Here is a 19,719-nt window from a genome sequence, read left to right as displayed (position 1 = left end):
TCCACTATCTCTGGAAAAGCCTCCACAAAGGAAGTTCCCACCCCCTCTGCCTCCACTGAACACTGGAACAAAACCAGTTTCCTTAGGTAAGGCCACGGTACTTGCATGCAAGCCTCTTTACAGCTTATTTAGCTAACAAAACAAAAGATAGAGGAAAAAGATGTTCTAACTCACTGGGTCCCTACCTTTTAAGAAATTAGAAGTTAAATGAGATGCAAACAAATACCTTTTTATTATAATAAGTCCATACGACACTTCAGTGATAAAGCCATACGAAGGCAATGCAAGACGGTGAAACGGAATGATAGGCACGTTCAGGAGCACCACCGGCATCACTGCACACCTAGGGTTATAGGAAGGTCTAGGGAAAAGCCCTTTCTCTCTCCCAGCTTTCACTGTCCTTGCCCGCCCCACTACTGCCCTGCTGCTTGCCTGTGTCACATGAAACATAGGAGAAAGAGAGCTGAAAATGGTCTTGCAGTTTCTGAAGTCTGAATCAACACCAGAGACAGCTCAGCTGCTTTGGGGGCTTGCTTCCTGGTTGGGGGTTGAGACTGACATTTCCCCAGCTGGAAGTTCTCACCTGGACCAGTGCCCCAGCCTCCTAACCAGACTTCCTGTCTCTAATCTTTAATCTCTACTCTCATCCCCTAAACCACTCTGGTAGTCTCCAGAGCAACCTCATCATACCGCTGTCTTTCCTAACAATCTTTAAAGGCTCCCATTACCTTCAGGACAGTCTCAACTCCACGGCAGGACCTAAGGGGCCCTGGGTGATGTGGCCCCACCTCCACCCTTGTCCCCGCTGCGTCCCACCTCCAGAGCATCCTATGACACCAGTGTGCTGAGTGTCCAATGCTTCACACCAGCTCATCTGTCTACAAAGGATGGACTGTTCTATCACCCTCCCATGTCTCCTTCTTTCTCTGGCCTTATCTAGCATCCATCTATCCCTATTCTGAGCTAGGAGGTCCCCCTCCATGTTCCCAAAGCATCCCCTCTAGTAGACTACACTTACTGAGCACCACTGTGTGCTAGACCAGAAGACCCACGTGGCAGCTCAACTGGGGTAGTCATCATCAAGTGACTGTACTTGCCTCCTTTTATCTATCTCCCTTATGAGACGGTAAATTCCTTGTGATTAAGCAATGTGTCCTTTTTCTCTGTGTTCCCAGCATCTAGAATGATGGTTCACACAAAAGCACTGCTTAATCAACATCTGCAGAACAAGGGGCAAGAGGTCAAAACCAGCTCAGTTCAGACTCACGTCCCTTGGGCCATGTGAGCGGCAACCCAACTGGTAGGGCTGAGAAACCAACAACATTGGGCAAGTTACACTTAGCTATGCCACAGCTGCAGGCTAAAGGCGTGGTAAGTGGTCAGTGAAAATCTGGCGAGGCCATAGTTGTCATGCCTTAAGTTATCTGGACCCAGGAAATGCAGGGAAGAGTAGCTGAGAAGTGTCACATTCTCTTCTTTCTGAAGCTCCAAAAATGAGCACAGTAGAGAGAGTTGTATCAACAAATATGTTAGCTGGCTTGCATTTCATATTTCAGTGTTTTGTACAGAGTAGGTGTATTTGCTGAAGGATTATAAATAAAATAAAACTCAATGGCCAAATGGTTGAATAATGCTGAATGTAGATATTTCCCAGGCTGGGCGAAGAATGACAGAAATGTTTCTTTTACATTTCTTGGGTAATAAAATGTACTATGCAGCAGACCAACTTTGCTTTTTACTTCAGGGCTATAAAACTGTAGCTTTCCAGAAATTTCTGCGGATGAATCAGTCTGGATAGCCAAATTCTCCATATTGCCACAGATTTAGTTTTGAAACTTCAACATTGTTCATTATGGATGGCAATCTTAAAAGTCTCAAAGCCGAGCCCAGACTCCTTTCCAATATACAGATTTTCTCCTTCTCCACCATGGGTTCTGCTAAGCCATATTTCATGTCAACCCCAAATTTCTGCTAGAACCTGGTTTCAACTCAAATAATAAATGAAACCAAGATTAGAAGTGAGCCCACTAACCTAATGGAGCACAATGTTTGCCTAGCTACTACTCCTAAATCTACAGGATTGGAGAAAGATGCCTCTCTCCTTCTCCTCTGAATTTCTGACTGGCAATTTGAGTTTTATATACATTTTCCAGTCCTGTTCTACATGTCCATGTTAAGAAGGCACAACTGGCAGGGCGCGGTGGCTCACGCCTGTAATCTCAGCACTTTGGGAGGCCAAGGCGGGCGGATCACGAGGTCAGGAGATCGAGACCATCTTGGCTAACACGGTGAAACCCCGTCTCTACTAAAAATACAAAAGATTAGCTGGGCGCAGTGGTGGGTGCCTGTAGTCCCAGCTACTTGGGAGGCTGAGGCAGGAGAATGGCGTGAACCCGGGAGGCGGAGCTTGCAGTGAGCCGAGATAGCGCCACTGCAGTCCAGCCTGGGTGAAAGAGCGAGACTCCGTCTCAAAAAAAAAAAAAAAAAAAAAAGAAGGCACAACCAGACCACCGGACATTTGACACATCCATGAAGCAGGTGAGCCCCAGAGAGGTGAAAGGCCTTGCATGGGCCACAAGGCTATTTAATGGAAGAATCCAGGCCCCTGTCCTCGCCCCTTTCACTGCACGCCTCCCTGCTGCAGGCCCTCCACTGGCACCAGCCATAATTCATTCCTCAAGAACCCTGAAAGAAGGGCACGTGTTCCAGCCATCATAACCAAATCAGAACCCTGCTATTTTTTTTAAAAAATCAACTACCATCTGTTCCTTTCTACGTCAACATTCCTCCTCCAGTCACAAAATCCATACAAACAAGTTATTCCTTGCCCGTTGAGGTCACAAGTTGATCAACTACAAAGCTGGACTACAAACTAAAAACACAGTCTCAACTCCAAAACCATGGGTCTGAAAAGTTCCAATTCTGCTCTGAGTTCTGAGGAATTCTTCTCAGCCGGAAACCAGGCATTGTGAGGCTGGCCCTGTGATTTCCTGCAGGACTCCAGGAATTGCTGGAGGGAAAGCCTGTTTATCCTGGGATTGCTCCTCCAGGTCAGGAGCTCCCAGACTGCTCTTAACCTTCATGAAAGGAGCTGATAAATAATTGCGTAAGTTCTGTCTCTGTCCTTTTGTCTTGAGGTAGTACGTCCTTCTCCCTCTCCAATAGCCACAGAAGTCTTCATAACAGTGCTGGGCCCCTCAACAGTCTCTTTTTAAAAGTCTCTATAAAAAGAAAAATTAAATACCCTCTAAGACAGAATATCTACACTTATATAATAAAGATGAAGGAACAAACTGATTAACAATAACTGCAAAATTCAGGGGCTTTATTAAGAAGTCCTCTTTCCATTTCAAAGGCAGGGCAACTGAGGCTCAGAGAGCTATGTCCTTCGCACCAGAGGTACAATCATCAGCTCCACCAACCCAAAGAAGCCATTAGAGATCACGTTTGGGTTTGATGTTTAAAGTCTTAAGAAACCATATGGAAGAGTTCTCCTAACTCCAGCCAGGGTTTCAATCAATACAGGCCAGCACCTTGATCTTCAGAACTATGAGAAATAAATGCAGGGCCAGGCACGGTGGCTCATGCCTGTAATCCCAACACTTTGGGAGGCCAAGGCGGGCAGATCACCTGAGGTCAGGAGTTTGAGACCAGCCTGGCCAAAATAGTGAAACCCCATCTCCACAAAAATACAAAAATTAGCCAGGCATAGTGGCAGGCGCCTGTAGTCCCAGCCACTTGGGAGGCTGAAGTGGGAGAATCGCTTGAACCCGGGAAGTGGAGGTTGCAGCAAGCCAAGATTGCGCCACTGCACTCCAGCCTGGGCGACAGAGCAAGACTCCATTTAAAAAAGAAAGAAATGCATGCTGTTTAAACCACCAAATCTATGGCATTTTTGTCATAGCAGCCCAAACAGACTGCCTTTATGCAATAACGTATGTATAAGGGTACAGACTGTGCCTCACAAGGTATCTAAAAGTGACCACCACTCTTCTCCTTGAATACTAACCACACTACACCCAGGGCATTAGTTCTTAATTTAATAAACCACCCCTTCCATCAACAGCAATGGCTCAAGGTTGACGCCCAATAGTTTGAGGACGCACCTGCCACTCACATCAAGTTTAAGACCTGACTCCTATCCACAAATAATCTATCAGCTTTAAGCTACCATACTAAGACCTCTTTGAGAAGAGGGACCCCACCTATTCATGTCTGCATTCCCAGAGCTCAGCACAGGCCCAGAACAGGCACTCAAGCACTCAATAAAATGCTGCCAAATAAATGAGCAGAGCACTCAATTTCAAGACTTCTACATAAATATTGGCATTCAAATATTGGAATTCAAATTCACTAGAATTCCAGTGGGCAGAGCTGTAGAAGACCACCAAAGATGAGTCAGAAGACTTGGATTCTAGCCCCTGTTTTGCCAAAAATTCACTCTACTATCCTGGGCAAATCTCCCAGCCAATGAGGGTCTTAATTTTGTTTTTCTGTAAACACAGTAGAAGACTTCTTAGGTTTCCCTCTAAGATCTTAAACTTATAAAATACAAAGCAAAGATGTGCCCTTGAGCTACAGCTACAATGTTAACTTGATGATAAGGGCAGTAAAAATATAACAGCCAGAGTCATCTTTTCTTACACAGATGCTGGGTAGCAGCGGGCAGTAACTTTACTAGTAGGTAAAGCTCCTGTGTGTTTGCTTATGTTCACACATTATATACACACACATTTGGGTCACTCCCTGTAGTCTCTTTCAGGGAGATGCAAATTTCAGTAATTGTTCCAGGCAGAAAAGCCTCCAAGTGGAACAAAGACCCGCAGACATTACTTCCAGGTAATAAACAGATTCCACTCAGACAAAGAAAAATAAAGCAGCCGGTGGCTACATTCCATAGACGCCCCATTTGTGGAAGCATTGGGGCTGAGCTCTAAATGTGAGCCAGACATTGCTGAGTTCTTATTTTGGCTCCGACTCTAACTTGGAGTGGATGGTCCTTGGCCAAGTCTCTGCTCTAGAAGCCAGGTTCTGGATGAGTATGGCAACCCCCATAAACCATCCCGATTACAGGGTGAGGCGAGTGAAGCATTTCACAGATGTAAAGTGCTGCCAGCCCCTCCAGACAAATGAGGAAAGCCGTCACGAGGCAACGTGGCTTGGTGGAGAGCCACAGAGCAGCCCGTCTCCTAATCTTGGGCTCCTACAAACTCACCAGAGGCCTCAGAGATCCGCCCCAATCCTCCCTGCCCACCCCCCCACACACACATGCACACACACACACACACACACACATCCTGCCTCCATTTCCCCTGCTGAAAAGCAAGGACTTTTTGCAAGAGTCACTTGCAAAGCTCTTTAAACCACACAGTTAACTCGCAATGTTAACCAGCTGCAACCAAGTTAGGTGTGGTTCTCCTCTTCTGTGGGACATCTGAGACAGTAGAGGTATACCAAGGCAAAGTAATAGAATGTATAAAAGATAAAGGTCTGTTTGTGAAATAAGAAGGGCTGTTCAGGAACCACGTTAGTACTTTTACTGTTTCCCCACACCCCTTTCTTTAGCCATTCGGTACCAATGGATACCAGATACACAGAGCTGAACAAAAAGGTTAAGAGATACTATCAGTAAAGTTTCCCACCAAAGCCTGCTAATAGCGCTCTCGCTGATTAGAAAGCACTTCTGTCATTTGGGAACTCTAATCCGCTCTTACCAACCCTCTGGCTTCGTCATTTATAAGGGTGGGAATGAGAGGTACATCAGCTATGCCACAGAGTGATTTCTGGGGCCCCTGCCCATGAAGAAGCAGATCAAAAAGGAGCTCATGCCTGCCAGAGTGAAGCTTTCACCATAGCAACACATGTTATTCTACAAACAATCGGGACTAAGGCACTCTGTTGTGACCGGTCCGGACAGTGCCCCCGAGAAACGAGTGACTGAGGGTTCAGACAACAGAGCAGGCAAGAGAAAAGTGGTACCTATTTAACTTGCAGGGCAGTCTCCCTGTGGTTTTTACTTCTCCACAAAGTTAATAGTGGCAGCCCTAAGACCCTCCAGTACCCACGGACTGTGTTCTAATAAGATAGATGTCAAAGAGAAAACAGGTGTTCTTTGTGGAGCAGCTGCACCACCAGGCTTCCTGGGGAAAAGAAGTTCTGGGGTAGAGAGATTGGTGTGTTTGGAGATTAGATGGCTAGCAGTGGAGAACTTGGGGGAAAGGTCTCCATCTCAAAACATATCATCTCTAAAATGAAATACAGCCAGGATGCTCAATGAGCCACCTGAGGATGAAACGTGGACTCCCAGACCCACCAATGAAGTCAATAACAATAGTCATCCGTGTACTTGTTGAGACCATTAAGTGCCCATGTGCCAGGTACAGTGCTGGGTATTTTTACACATATTAGCCTTCACTGGGTAGTTAGGGTTAAACTGTCATTAACTGATCAATGTCACTTTTCTGGATATCACATTTGTGCCAAGGAAAGAAACAGGAAAAATTAATGTGCCCTTACATCCCATAGGATAGGATTACACTTGAGGCTCGACCAGTAGAAAATCTAGCTCCAAATTTCTGCTCTGTTGCTCATATCATAGAGGCATCTGTATAGAAATCCAACCACAGAACAAGAGCGCTCAAGAGAATACGTGACCCTCCTTGGTTTCCTCTGTCTAACTTCTCTAGAACACCATGGATAGAGTAAGTAAAAGGCTAAAAGGGAGATGCATAAAGTTAGGAACTAGAAAAGCTGGCAAAGGCACTTCTTCAAAAGTGCATTAGAAGTTAGTCAAAGAGGCCAGGCGCAGTGGCTCAGGCCTATAATCCTAGCACTTTGGGAGGCCAAGGTGGGAGGATCACCTGAAGTCAGGAGTTCGAGACCAGCCTGGCCAACATGGTGAAACCCCGTCTCTACTAAAAATACAAAAATTAGCAGGGTGTGTGGCATGTGCCTGTAATCTCAGCTACCCGGAAGGCTGAGGCAAGAGAATCACTGGAACCCGGGAGGTGGAGGCTGCAGTGAGCTGAGATTGCACCACTGCACTCCAGCCTGTGCGACAGAGCGAGACTCCTTCTCAAGTTGACCCGTGTCCACAGATGTATTATGTGTGCCATTTGCACACATCTTTCCATGAATACAATAGAAGTGGGATTGTTTTATGATGCTGCTAACATTCACAGACAGGACCCACAGCCACATTTCAGGTTACGATGCCTACAGGTAGTCTGGGAGGATGTGAACCAGTGCCAGGGAAGCCATGTACTAGCAGGTGGTGACACAATGGGCTCCCATTGTATATGCTGCAAACATTTCACCCTGACAAGTCAGTGTCCGGAGCAGGGAAGAAGGTGGTTCCTGAAGAAAAGGTAAATCTGCCAAATCTGCCTCCAAAACAATTAAAAAGCAAAAACCAGCCATCACCAAGAACTCCGTCCCTGAACCTTTAAGTCATCACAGACCAAAAAGAAACCAAACCTACAAACGATAGGCTCAGAATTGTGGAAACATTTCTTTGCAGCTGCAGAGCCTGTAAATGAGCTTAAAAAAAAAAAGTTTCAGTCTTGAACTGACATTTTAAAGGTAGTATATAAATTGCTTCCTCTCTCTTCGGTGCACCCCCTTTTTCCTCATTCTCCGTTCGCTAATGAAAGACTTTTCCTCTTCCCCTGCCTGTTCCAATTTGAAACGTGGCACAGAACGGGACACTGGAAGGAGAAGGGAAGGTGGAGGGGGAGGAGGCTACTTTCAAATCTGACACACATACCCCCCAACCAGCTGTCCACACCCTGGTTGATGGTCAGACCAGACTCCACCTAAGACAGGACTGAAGGACCAAAGAGTTGAGTAGAAAACTCCCCCTGTGCCACCTCTCCCAAAAGCACACTTAACGGTGGAAAGGAAGGAGGGGGAAAATAAAGTTCCACATTCCTGACATTTTTTAGCCAAGTGCTGTGGCTGCACAGAGCAGCTTCTCTATTCCAAGCAGCCTGTAGGACTGGGAGAAAACCTGGGTTCAGGGGGGAAAAGCTGCCCCCTGCCTTCAAAACAGGACGGCTCAAAACTGAACCAAAATTGGGGAAGCGATAGGGGTGAGTGGTGAGGGGAGAGACAGTCTTTCATGTGTGTTCCCAAAAGGAAATTATCCCAAGGGAAAGAATTTAGAGTCATCATCTCCCTGGGGACAGAGAACTAAAGCACTGGGGTCCCTAAGGGGGAAACAGAAGCTCCCTGAATGCAGAAGAGGTGACCAGTGAGTTGGGGAAAGAGCAAGGCAGGGATGCAATGCAGACACAAGGGCTGTGGCTGCCTGGGGCGTGGGCTGGTAGGGGGAGAGGGACCCAGCCCATTGGCAGAGGCAGGACAGAGGACCCCAGAGGGAGGAATGGCCAAGAGAGTCGCTCTTTGTGGGAAGAATTATAATTGAGTTTTCCTGGCTCAGCTTCTGAATGAAGGAATCCTAGCCAGGGCCAAGTCAGAACCCCAAGAGTCTATGTCCTCTCACCCCTTTCTCCCATTCCCCTTGCACCTCTTCCTGCCGTCACTTCTAGGAAAAGGGTGGTGAGTCCCCAGCTGCACCTACCATCACACCATATGCATCCCTACATACCCACGCATGCACACCACACACTTCTAGAGGGAAACCCAGAAGATCCTAAGTGATATCCAGCCAGTCCTGTGCTGGGTTATGACGCGCCTCCCCCTGCTTTACTCTGAGTGTGAAGATGCCCACATTTGTTTCTCTGTGGTACCTACAGTATCCAGGACGCTTCTGCTCTCATTTGATAGAGGCAGCAGTTCCAAACTCCCCCTCCCCACCCCAGGAATACTTAATCTCTGTGGAGAGTTAGTCAGTGGGTAAAGACAGTGAGGCCCCCCCACCATGTGCCCGGCACAGAAGAACACAAGACCTTCTTACTGGAGGCTTAGGGCAAAGCCCTCTTTCGCCCACAGAAGCACAGACTGATGATCTCACAAAGTACCTCCAAAAGGAGACACCTGCCCTGTGGGTCCTATAGGTTCAAGGTGCTATGGGAAGAAGTGATGGGCTTGGCAGGAAAAGGGGGCCTGTAGGCATTTCAACCAGAGGCCTTGCTACACTCCCCAGTACAAGCCTAAGGGGGAGGAAGAGTAGTTTTGTTTGTTTGTTGTTTTCTGGTCTTGGGCCTTTCTCTTTCACCAGATACTGGAAGTAAGAGCTCTTAGCACCTTTCAACTTCTAGAGTGGCAGATTTAATGCACAGGACTTTCCATAAGACTAGAGACCCAGGAAAGGAGGTAGGTACCAAACTCAAACGCTGGCAGCTCTTTCTGAGCAAAGATAAAGCAGGTAGGGCCACAAACCCTAACAAATGCTAGAAATACGACAGAGAGAGCCACAGGCTATGCAAGAAACTTGGCCGCTGCAGAGCCTGTGGCTTTGAGGTTTACAGCTGTCACATGTATCTTTCCAGCCACACCCTCCAAGGCTGGGGACACGCACTTGGAGGCCTCTTAGAATGGAGGACAGCAAACAGACAGGAGAGAATGCGCTGGACAAAGGAAATTCTGTTATTTTGTTAAGCTGTTATTATGATAAACAATCACAGGGCTCCAGGCGCAAGAGACTTTTTCCTGTTGGTAGGAGATGTTATGGCTTTTGTTGCCGATATGATCTCAGTTAAACCTTACAATCACCCTGTGAGGAAGACCAGTTTTATGAACGTCTTTAATGATGGGGAAACTGAGGCTGCAGTCAGTTTTCAGACTAGTCACAGAACAGGGACTAAGACACACGGATATGACTCTGTGTGACACCACACACTTCCAGGGGAGAACCCAGAACAAGGTGAAGCGAGCCTGATCCAATATACCACTAGAGAGAGCTGTGAGAGGGAGAGGAAGGAGAGAGGGACTAACTAAAGGAGCACTACCAAAAAGTAGAGTGGAGACCCCAGTCCTAGCACCACCGTTTACTTCCTACAGACCCTAAAGCCCAGCCACGGACACATTCATTCATCCAACCCTGACCTGGCCACCACAAGAATGTTCCCAGCTTGAGGGCAGCTTCGCCAGCCAATTAGGGCCCTTGTCATTCGTAGAGATACAGGGAACCCGAGACAGAGGGACAGGGAAGGAAATTTAGCCAGGCAAGCCATCCTCCATCTCCAAGGAAGTCTGTAAATGATCACAGCTTCCTAACCCAACCGTGAGAATGCAATAAGCAAGCTGGCCCAGAAGGGAGGACAAGTAGTCTCAGGAACCAGAGGAGACCACGGTGAGAGTGAGGGGAATGTCACTCACATATCTCACTTCTGAGACAAGATATACCGCAACAAACCCATGCCAAGCTTCCTCCAGTTCTTCCCACTTTTGAATATCACATTTTTCTTGCTCTGCAAGAGTAGGGAATCCTTCCCATCAGTCCTGTGGATTCTGACCGCTTGCTGGCTTTCTACAACTCCCTGCCTGGGAGGCCGACACCAGGACATTGCTGTTGGGGGCGGGATCCCCATCCTCCGCCCCCCACTCCTACACTATAAGAGAATCAACTTTCCCCAAAAAGTGGAGGGTATCCCTCTCTCTCTTCTTGTCTCTATAAAGGGGGTGAAGCTCTCGGTCGCCTCAGATGGATCTAAAGGGACAGTCCACGGAGTGGTAAAGGATATCCCAAAACTGGCCTTCTAGAGCACAGCAAAAAAGTGGGAGCGACAGGAGCGCAGAAGGCCACTGCTGGGATGCGGCCAGGGCCACACGTGAACATCCGAGGACGTTCCAGAGCTGAGATGCAAAACACCCAGAAAATCAGATAGGAAGTGGAAAAGGGTCAGGGTCTCTCCTACTGGAAAAGCCCATAAGAGGTAGTGGCCACCCCTTGGGGCAAGTGGGGGTTGTACAATGACTGCGGGTCTGGGAGTCTCTGGGCTTGGCTCCCGGACGCCAGAAAGGAAACCCCACGCGTCAAGCCAGGGTGGCAGCGCGGCGGTTGGTTCGAGGCCAGGCTGGGGTTTCAGGGCTGCAGACAGGGCTGCAGGATAAGATGAGTGCCCAAGGGAGCGGCAGAGCATGGCATGGCTGGCACGGCGCGGAGCTGGGGGTGCTGTCTGGGCTGGCCGGGGTACAGGCCGGAGGGGTACAGTGCACAAAGCCGGGGAGCCGATAACGTACACCGCAGCCAGGAGCCTCCGATCAGAGGAGGGCCCGCTGACCTGCAGGGGTGTGCCGGGCGGCGCACGACAGGGGGCACTGTCCCTCCAGCTCCCTCCTCCCCAGGCTCTCACCTCGAACATAAGCCCGATGAGGACGCAGAGCACCAGGCAGAAGCCGATGTCCGCATGGTTGTGGATGACGAACTCCTGGCTGAAGAGCGGATAACTTTTCGTCCTCCTGCGGAAAGCCATGGCAGCGGGCGCGCAGCGGCCGGCGGGGCCCGCACCCTGCGCTCACGAACCGCAGCGCAAACTTCTCCAGCCCCGGCCCGGTCCGCCCGCCGGCCCGCCGCCCGCTCTCCTACAGCCGCCCGCCCGCCCAGCGCGGAACAACTTCGGGGCCCGCCCCCTTCCTCCGCCTGCCCCCGCCCCCGCCGCCCGTAACCGCCCCCGGCCGCAGCCCCCGCCCAGCCCGCGGCCCGCACTCGGCGCGCCTGGCCCCGCCCCCCGCGGGCTTAACCCTCTAGCCGCTGGGCACACGCGGGCGGCCGGGGCGGAGGCGTCCGGGGGCGGCCAGCGGGGATCGGCTCCTCCTCGTCCCGCGCCAGCGCCGCGCCCGGCCGCATTCTCAGCGCCCAGGTCTCAGCCGCTCGCGGCGGAGAAAGCAGGCCGCGGAGGAGGCGGGCGCCCGGGCCTGCCCGGACAGGAAGTGGGCCCAGGTTTCCCACTCCTCGCTCCGCTCCTTCCTCCGCGGGAAGGGCAGGCCCGGGAGGCAGCGAGCGCCCCGGGGGTGGCCGGGCAGCCAGATGCTCCTGGGGTTGCGGGCTGTGGCCCCGGGGGCTGAGGGCGGCGCGGGTGCGGCGGAAGCAGGGAAGCTGCGAACCGGCCTTCTCGCTGGCCACAGCGCCCTGCACGGACGATCAGTGAATGGAGATTACTCAAATATTTATCGAGAACTTGCAGTGGGCTAGGCACGGTTCAGGTTGTGTGAATGCGCAGATAACCGAAAGACCCTGCCCTAGGGGAGCTTTCGCTCCAATGCGGGGAGAGGGTGGATGATTGCAGTTTTGCTTAGTAATTTTTGGGACCCTCACGCCACCATTAATTAGCTACACACATCTCACCGAAAGTCTACCTTACATATTAATCAGAAGAAGTGGAAGAATAAACACAGAAGAAGCAAAAAAGGAAGGAACTTTCTCACTGAAAGTTTCTATTTAATATTAAGTCTTAAAAGTACTCCTGGAAGGACAAAAGGTGTTCTTAATAAATTAATTTATATTCGCAAATATTGAATTTAATCCTACCAGTAATGAAGGAGTCAGTTACTTTCTAGATGTACAGAAATACGTAATGAACAAAAAAACTAATTCCTATTCCATTTTTTATTAGGTCCACAGTTATTTCACTTCTAAGTAAATATGATTTTTTTAAAAGTGGCACGGAGTAGAATGTAATTGAGACAGGATGGAGTTCCTAGGGAAATTTTACTTCCTCAATTTGTACTCCACCTTACTTAGCATACAGTCTTGGGTCTGTAATTCCCTTATCTGACTCTCAAGGAAATGAAAAAGTAATGCCTAGATTGGACTAAACCTCATTTAACTTCAAGACTGACCTTTCTCAAAGTTGAGCCTTCGTCTTGTGAGGAACAGAAAGATCAAGAACTCTGAAGCATGTCTACTTTCGACCTGTGAAAATGTGTTCAAATTTGCAACGTGCGGCCACATCTATGAGGTTGAACTTTATACAATTGGTTTCTTTATAGGTTTAGATGGTTGAATTTAAGTTACCCCCACCGCTATTATTATTATTATTATTATTTTGAGACAGAGTCTTAACTCTGTCGCCCAGGCAGGAGTGCAGTGGTGAGATCTTGACTCACTGCAACCTCTGCCTCCTGGCTTCAAACGATTCTCATGCTTCAGCCTGTAGCTGGAACTACAGGTGTGTACCACCACACCTGGCTAATTTTCGTATTTTTTAGTAGAGGTGGGGGTTTCACCATGTTGGCCAGGCTGGTCTTGAACTCCTGACCGCAAGTGATCCACCATTTTTTGAGACAGCTTCTCTGTTGCCCAAGCTGGAGTGCAGTGATGCCATCTCGGCTCACTGGAACCTCCTCCTCCCGGGTTCAAGCAATTCTCCTGCCTCAGCCTCCCGAGTAGCTGAGATTACAGGTGCCCTCCACCACCCCCTGCTAATTTTTGTATTTTTAGTAGAGACGGGGTTTCACCATGTTGGCCAGGCTAGTATCAAACTCCTGACGTTCAGTGATCTGCCCGTCTTGGCCTCCCAAAGTGCCGAGATTACAAGCCACTGCACCCAGCCTTTTGCTACACTTTTATACTAAACTATACTATGCGGCAGCACAGTAGGTTTGTTTACACCAGCATCACCAGAAACACGTGGTTAATGCATTGCGCTACAATGTTACAGTGGCTATGACATCACTAGGTGATAGGAAATGTTCAGCTCCATTACCGTCTTATGAAACAACTGTTTTATATGTTGTTTGACCGGAACATCATTACGTGGCATATGAGTATGTGTCCTCCAGTTTTTCGACATTCCTCCCTTCAAAAACAGGCAATTCATTCCCCTCCCCTTCAGTGTGGGCTGGACTTAGTGGCTCACTCCTAATAAATGGAATGTAGCATAAGTGATGGTGTGTGACTTCCAAGACTAGGCCAGAAGAGGCATTTGGGGGTTTCTGCTTTCTTTCTCTCAGGTCACTCCCTCTGGAGGAAACCAGCTGCCACTTTGTGAGGATATTCTTAGTCCTGTGGAGGCATATCCTCCATATGGCTGAGACCTCCTGCCAACAACCATCACTGACTTGCCAGGCATGAGTGTGCCACTTTGAAAGCAGATTCTCCAGCCCCAGTCAAGCCTTCAGATGACATCAGCCCCTGCCAATCTCTTGACTACAACCTCATGAGAGACCCTGTGCCAGAACTAACCAGGTAAGCCACTCCTGAATTCCTGACCCACTGCACCTGGGAGAGAATAAATATTTGCTGTTTTAAACCACTAAATTTTATTGTAATTTGTTATACAGCAAAAGGTAGCTAATACACACTGCTAAAGCTTACAATCTTTTAGAATTAACTGAGACATCATTACAATTCAGTGTGATGATGGTGACTCTAAGAACAACCTGAAATATGCACACGCTGAGTACAAGGAAAAGTAACTTAATTCTGTCTGGGGTGTAGGGAGGAGGTCATTTGGGCTGGGCCTTTACCTGACAGATGGTACTAGTAGACAGAGAATGCAGAAAAGAAGTGGTAGATGAATTTGGAGAGTTAAGATAGAGCTGGATTGTGGCAGGTTTTGCATACTGTGATAGAGAATTGTGACTTTATTCTGCAAACAATGGGAAGGAATGGAAAGTCGGTGTTTTTTGTTTGTTTGTTTTTGAGATGGAGTTTCCCTCTTGGTGCCCAGGCTGGAGTGCAATGACACCATCTCAGCTCACCACAACCTCCGCCTCCCGGGTTCAAGTGATTCTCCTGCCTCAGTCTCCCAAGTAGCTGGGATTACAGGCATGTGCCACCATGCCTGGCTAATTTTGTATTTCTAGTAGAGACGGGGTTTCTCCATGTTGGTCAGGCTGGTCTTGAACTCCCGACCTCAGGTGATCCACCCACCTCAGCCTCCCAAAGTGCTGGGATTACAGGCGTGAGCCACTGTGCCTGGCAAGAAATGGAAAGCTTTTAAGCATGACCAGATCTGTCTTTAGAGGAGAGCTATCAGGAATATGGAAGACCATCCTGATTTAAACAGGAAGACCACTTTGGAAACTATTATAACAGTCCAGTAAAGAAATGGACACTTCTCTCTTCTTTTTGAGACAGAGTCTCTGTCACCCAGGCTAGAGTGCAATGGTGCAATCACAGCTCACTGCAGCCTCAACCTCCTGGGCTTAAGTGATCTTCCTGCCTCAGCTTCCGAGTAGCTGCGACTACAAGCGCACACCACCATGCCTGGCTAATTTATTTTTATTTTTTGTAGAGACAGGTTCTCCCTCTGTGGCCCAGGCTGGTCTCGAACTCCTAGGCTCAAGTGATCCTCCTGCCTCTACCTCCCAAAGTACTAGGATTATAGGCGTGATCCACTGCATCTGGCTAGCACTCCCCAAAGAACAGTAGTAGTAAGAATAAAAGGGAGTTGAATGAGTCAGAACTTGCATCTGGGATAACATAAATGATGGTGGGACCATTAAAAAATTTATTTGGAATAACAGATAAAGAGCACGTTTAAGGGAGGAGAAGAAGATGGCCTCTGCTTTGAACAAGCTGAGGTTGAGGAGCCATGGAACGCTTTGGCAGCTCAGTTGGAAACTGTTGGATTGGACTTGGGGAGGGAAAATCACAACTAAAGTATTTTCAGTTCATCTTCAGTAGGACTGTTGAGGTCATCAGGTTACATAAGTGTTCTGAGAGAATGAGAAAAAGTCTGAGGTCAGCAGAATCCTAGTGAACCCCGACACTCGGAATGGGGGAAGATGAGGAAAAGGAAAGGGTGGCATAGAGGAAGCCACGACTTAAGAATTTTGTTAAGGACGGGTTGAATCAGGCAGAACAAGAATGAGATGAAACTCCCAGATTCAGCCATCATGGCTTTTAGAGACCACTTAATTGAATGTTAGAGTGGGCTTAACAGTAGGCAGAAGTTGAGAAAAGGAGGTGGGTAAAAACGTTTATTTGTAAAAAAATGTTTTGTGAGAAAAAGAGAAATGGATGGTGTTTCGAGGGCTATGGAAGATCTAAGGAAGGACCTTTAAATTATATTTAATTTTTGAGATTGGAGCATATTTGGAGACAGAGAGGAAAAACCCAGGAGAGAGGGAAATACTGAAAATACTTGAGATACGGGAGATCAGTGATGAAACCGAGGAGGACACTGGAGAGTGGCTCCAGCAATAGGAACAAAAGGGAAAACTCTCCTGAGATGGATCAGGGACCTAAAAACGGGTGAATACAGTTCCATCTGGATGTGGAGGAAATAACAACCCCTTACGTTTATATTGCACTTTCCAGTCACCCTGTGAGGGAGGCAAGACAGTTATTACCAGCCGTTTCTTGTAGGTGTTCTGAGACATGAATGACCAAGGGCCACATAATGAGTGGGTAGCTGAAGCTGGACTCAGACCAGCCAGTCAGGCTCTCAGCACAGGGTTCCCTTTGCTGGACCATACTTCAGCCCACTCAGGCTTCCTAAAGCACAGCACTGTCAGGCAGGCACCACCTGTGTCCCTCTCTACCTGTCTAGTCATGGCTGCCAACAATTCAGCTGTATCAACTTTTTTTTTTTTTTTTTTTGAGACAGAGCCTTGCTCTGTCACCCAGGCTGGAGTGCAGTGGCACGATCTTGGCTCACTGCAACCTCTGCCTCCTGGGTTCAAGTCTCCCAAAAGTACCTGGGATTACAGGCATGTGCCACCATGCCTGGCTAATTTTTACACTTTTAGTAGAGATAGGGTTTTGCCAGGTTGGCCAGGCTGGTCTTGAACTCCTGGCATCAAGGGATCTGCCCACCTGGGCCTCCCAGAGTGCTGGGATTACAGGCATGGGCCACTGCAATTGGCCTCAACGCTTAACTAAATTAGATTCCTCCCTCTTTACAAAACAGAACTTATGGTTTCCGATCTCTACGTCTATGTGTTTTTGTTCACCTCTCAATGTTAACCATTTTTCAAGAAAAACAGTGTGCACCTCTTCTATCACTAAGCTTCATGGCATTAGTCTGGGGGCATCAACACAGCAATTTGTGTGTAGCTCTCAGCTAGCACCAGGTCCTCCTGCAATTGGTGTGTTCGTCTATGAATTTTACCCCTCATTACATGATGCAATCCTTCAAGGCATGAATCCTGCCATGGAATACTGTCATAGTCCAATAGCATAAAGCACAAGAGTCCCGCATTTTATGTTCTCATCAGGTATTGGTTGAATGCATGATTGAATGAGAGACGCTGTTGCTGTAGGCTGTGTAAGAATGACCACTATCCCCAGCCTTATCTACATGGAGCACAGCATGCTTTTGTGTTGATGAATTCTTTCCAGTAGCTGTCCTTTCCCCAAAGTGGAAAATTTATTTTTTCACATAACAAGAAGCCCAGAGTTAGTTCATTCCTAGGGATGAGTAATGCACCCAAGACCAGGGTCTCGCTATCCTCCCACTTTGAAACTTGTTTGCTTTTATTGCAGGCTTACCCCTCATGGTTACAAAGTGGCTGCAACAGCTCCAGGTGTTCTATCCTTTAACACAGAATAACTCAAACAACAAGACCCAATATTCAGACAAGAAGGAAAGGGACTTTTGGAGAGTGAAGAAAACTTTCCTAGAAACCTCAGACTTCTCCCCATGCCTTATTGGCCAGATTGTATCCCATGCCCATTTCTAAACCAATCATTGGCAAAGTGAGTGGAATTGATGTGATTAGATTTAACTTTACCAAGAATGCATCCTCAGAGAGGCTGAGAAAAAGTCCAGCCTCCTTTGAAGAGCCTGGCTACCTTTTACCTGAACAAAACAAGAATTCTGATGAAAAGAAAAATGGAGAATGTATGTGGAGCAGGCATCCGGAGTGTCTGTGCCAGGATTTTTTTTTTTCAGTGCATTTCACCAGTTATATTTTTGTCTCTTTACCTTACAAGATATGTGGCACATTTGCCTAAAACAAGCCTTGCTTTCTGATTTCTGTGCACTAGGCCCTTAAACCTTGCAAATGTCACTTACCTAACAGTCACCGTCAAGGAGTACCCGGCTAAAGAATCTCCAGCTAGACAAAGTAGAAATATCTGTGCTCTGGCAGTTGAATATATTGTATCAGGCTCAACAGCACCTTTCACCAAAGGAGGAGACTTCACAACCATTGGATCTTCTTTTATTTTGTTTTTATTAAAAAAAAATTTTAACACACCATTGCTAACTTGAAGCCATTAGATCTTCTTACCCCCAATACCACAAAAGTTTAGTGGAATCAGGGGTATATCAAGGCAGGTGGAGTAGGGGAGCTGGGAGTGGTCAGCCCCCAGGGCAGGCAATGAGGGATTGTGGATCTGTGAAGAATTTTAAAGCAATGATACAGCTCTAAATGTGATGTACTATCCTGGACTTAGCCCTGGAAGAGAAAAAGGATATTAGTGGAAAAACTGGTAAACTTCAAATAATGTCTGTAGTTTGTTTAATAGTATTATACCAATGTTAATTTCTGTGTTTTGATAAATGTACCATGGTTATGTAAGCTGGATGAAAGGTATGTGGGAAATCTCTCTACTATTTCTGCAACTCTCCTGTAAACCGAAAAATATTTCAAAATAAAAGATTTAATGCTAAAATTGACTGAAAATTGATCTGCTTTTTTATTATCACCATGCACTGCACATGCTAAACAATGTTAGGAATAAAATACTTCCTCCCCTCCTCCAAATCTTTTGGTCTAAGTTCTAAACAATTGCTGTAGATGCTGTTGAATCTTAATAATATATATGTAAATTTCAACTTAGCATATTTTTATTATTTGTTAATGAACTTTGCAGGCTGGGTGCAGTGACTCATGCCTGCAATCCCAGCACATTGGGAGGCCAAGGGCAGAGGATTGCTTGAGCTCAAGATTTCAAGACCAGCCTGGGCAACATAGCAATACCTCATCTCTACTAAAAAAAAATAAAAAAAATAAAAAAATAAAAAATTAGCCAGGCATGGTGGCATGCACCTGTAGTTCCAGCTACTGGGGGCGCTGAGGCAGAAGGCTAGCTTGACCCAGGTGGTTGAGGCTACAGTGAGCCATCACTGCACCTCTGCACTCCAGTCTGGGTGACAAAGTGAGACCCTGTCTCAAAAAACTAAAAAAAAATTAAACGTTGCATTCTACATGCAAGTTAATCCTAGAAACTCATCTACCCAAACAGCTCCTGATGCGTGCAGCCTCAGGTGCACATATTTGTTCATACCCTATTGGAATCATCTGAGTTTGTTTGGGGCACGGTTCACATTTCCAATCTGGTACTACAGATTCTTGTGTTTAAACCAAAAATTTGAAAAGTGATAGCGTGGTGATTGTAAAGACAAAGAAACAGGACTGATTACTTTAATTCTGTCATTCTACATGACCACTTGAACCTTTTATTTGTGTTTAAAACTTAAGTTAGTGAAATAGGACACAATGCCAGTACTGTCATTTGTTTCATGGAATGATTGTGTGTGTGTGTGTGTGTGTGTGTGTGGCATTCTTGTCACTTTCATTGAGAGGAGCAGGGGGTTAAAAATGATCTGCTCCAGGGCTGGGCATGTTGACTTATGCCTGTAATCCCAGCACTTTGGAAGGCCAAGGCAGGAGGGTTACTTGAGCCCAGGAGTTTGAGAACCACCTGGGCAACATAGGGAGACCCTACAAAAAAAAATTAAGAAAAAAAGATCTCCTCCTGGTATCAAATATGCTAAATATAAGAGTGAGTGGAATTAAGATTCAAGGTATTAGAAACTACCTTAGGGCTGGGTGCGGTGGCTCATACCTGTAATCCCAGCATTTTGGGAGGCCGAGGCAGGTGGATCACCTGAGGTTCGAGACCAGCCTGGCCAACAT

At 47.4% G+C, this 19,719-nt stretch overlaps 1 protein-coding gene and 1 long non-coding RNA gene across 2 annotated transcripts in view; one reads left to right on the top strand and one right to left on the bottom strand.

Annotated features, from left to right (window-relative positions):
• The window catches only part of TRAM2 (translocation associated membrane protein 2), an 80,216-nt gene extending 68,660 nt beyond the window's left edge, over positions 1 to 11,556 (bottom strand). The window contains exon 1 of the mRNA XM_003254155.4: positions 11,259 to 11,556. Within this exon, the coding sequence (XP_003254203.1) occupies positions 11,259 to 11,378 (120 nt within the window). The 5' untranslated portion in view covers positions 11,379 to 11,556. The remainder of the gene's footprint in view (positions 1 to 11,258) is intronic.
• A 104-nt stretch (positions 11,557 to 11,660) lies between these two features.
• Positions 11,661 to 18,476, top strand: LOC100585977. Its single transcript, XR_120902.4, has 3 exons — positions 11,661 to 12,863; positions 13,858 to 14,092; positions 17,339 to 18,476. It is a non-coding gene; the product is annotated as an uncharacterized LOC100585977 (long non-coding RNA).
• Positions 18,477 to 19,719: the final 1,243 nt, after the last annotated feature.

Source organism: Nomascus leucogenys, chromosome 22a (genome assembly GCF_006542625.1).
Source record: "Nomascus leucogenys isolate Asia chromosome 22a, Asia_NLE_v1, whole genome shotgun sequence".
In the NCBI taxonomy this organism is placed as follows: Eukaryota; Metazoa; Chordata; class Mammalia; order Primates; family Hylobatidae; genus Nomascus; species Nomascus leucogenys.
This window is presented reverse-complemented; position numbering and strand designations above follow the sequence as displayed.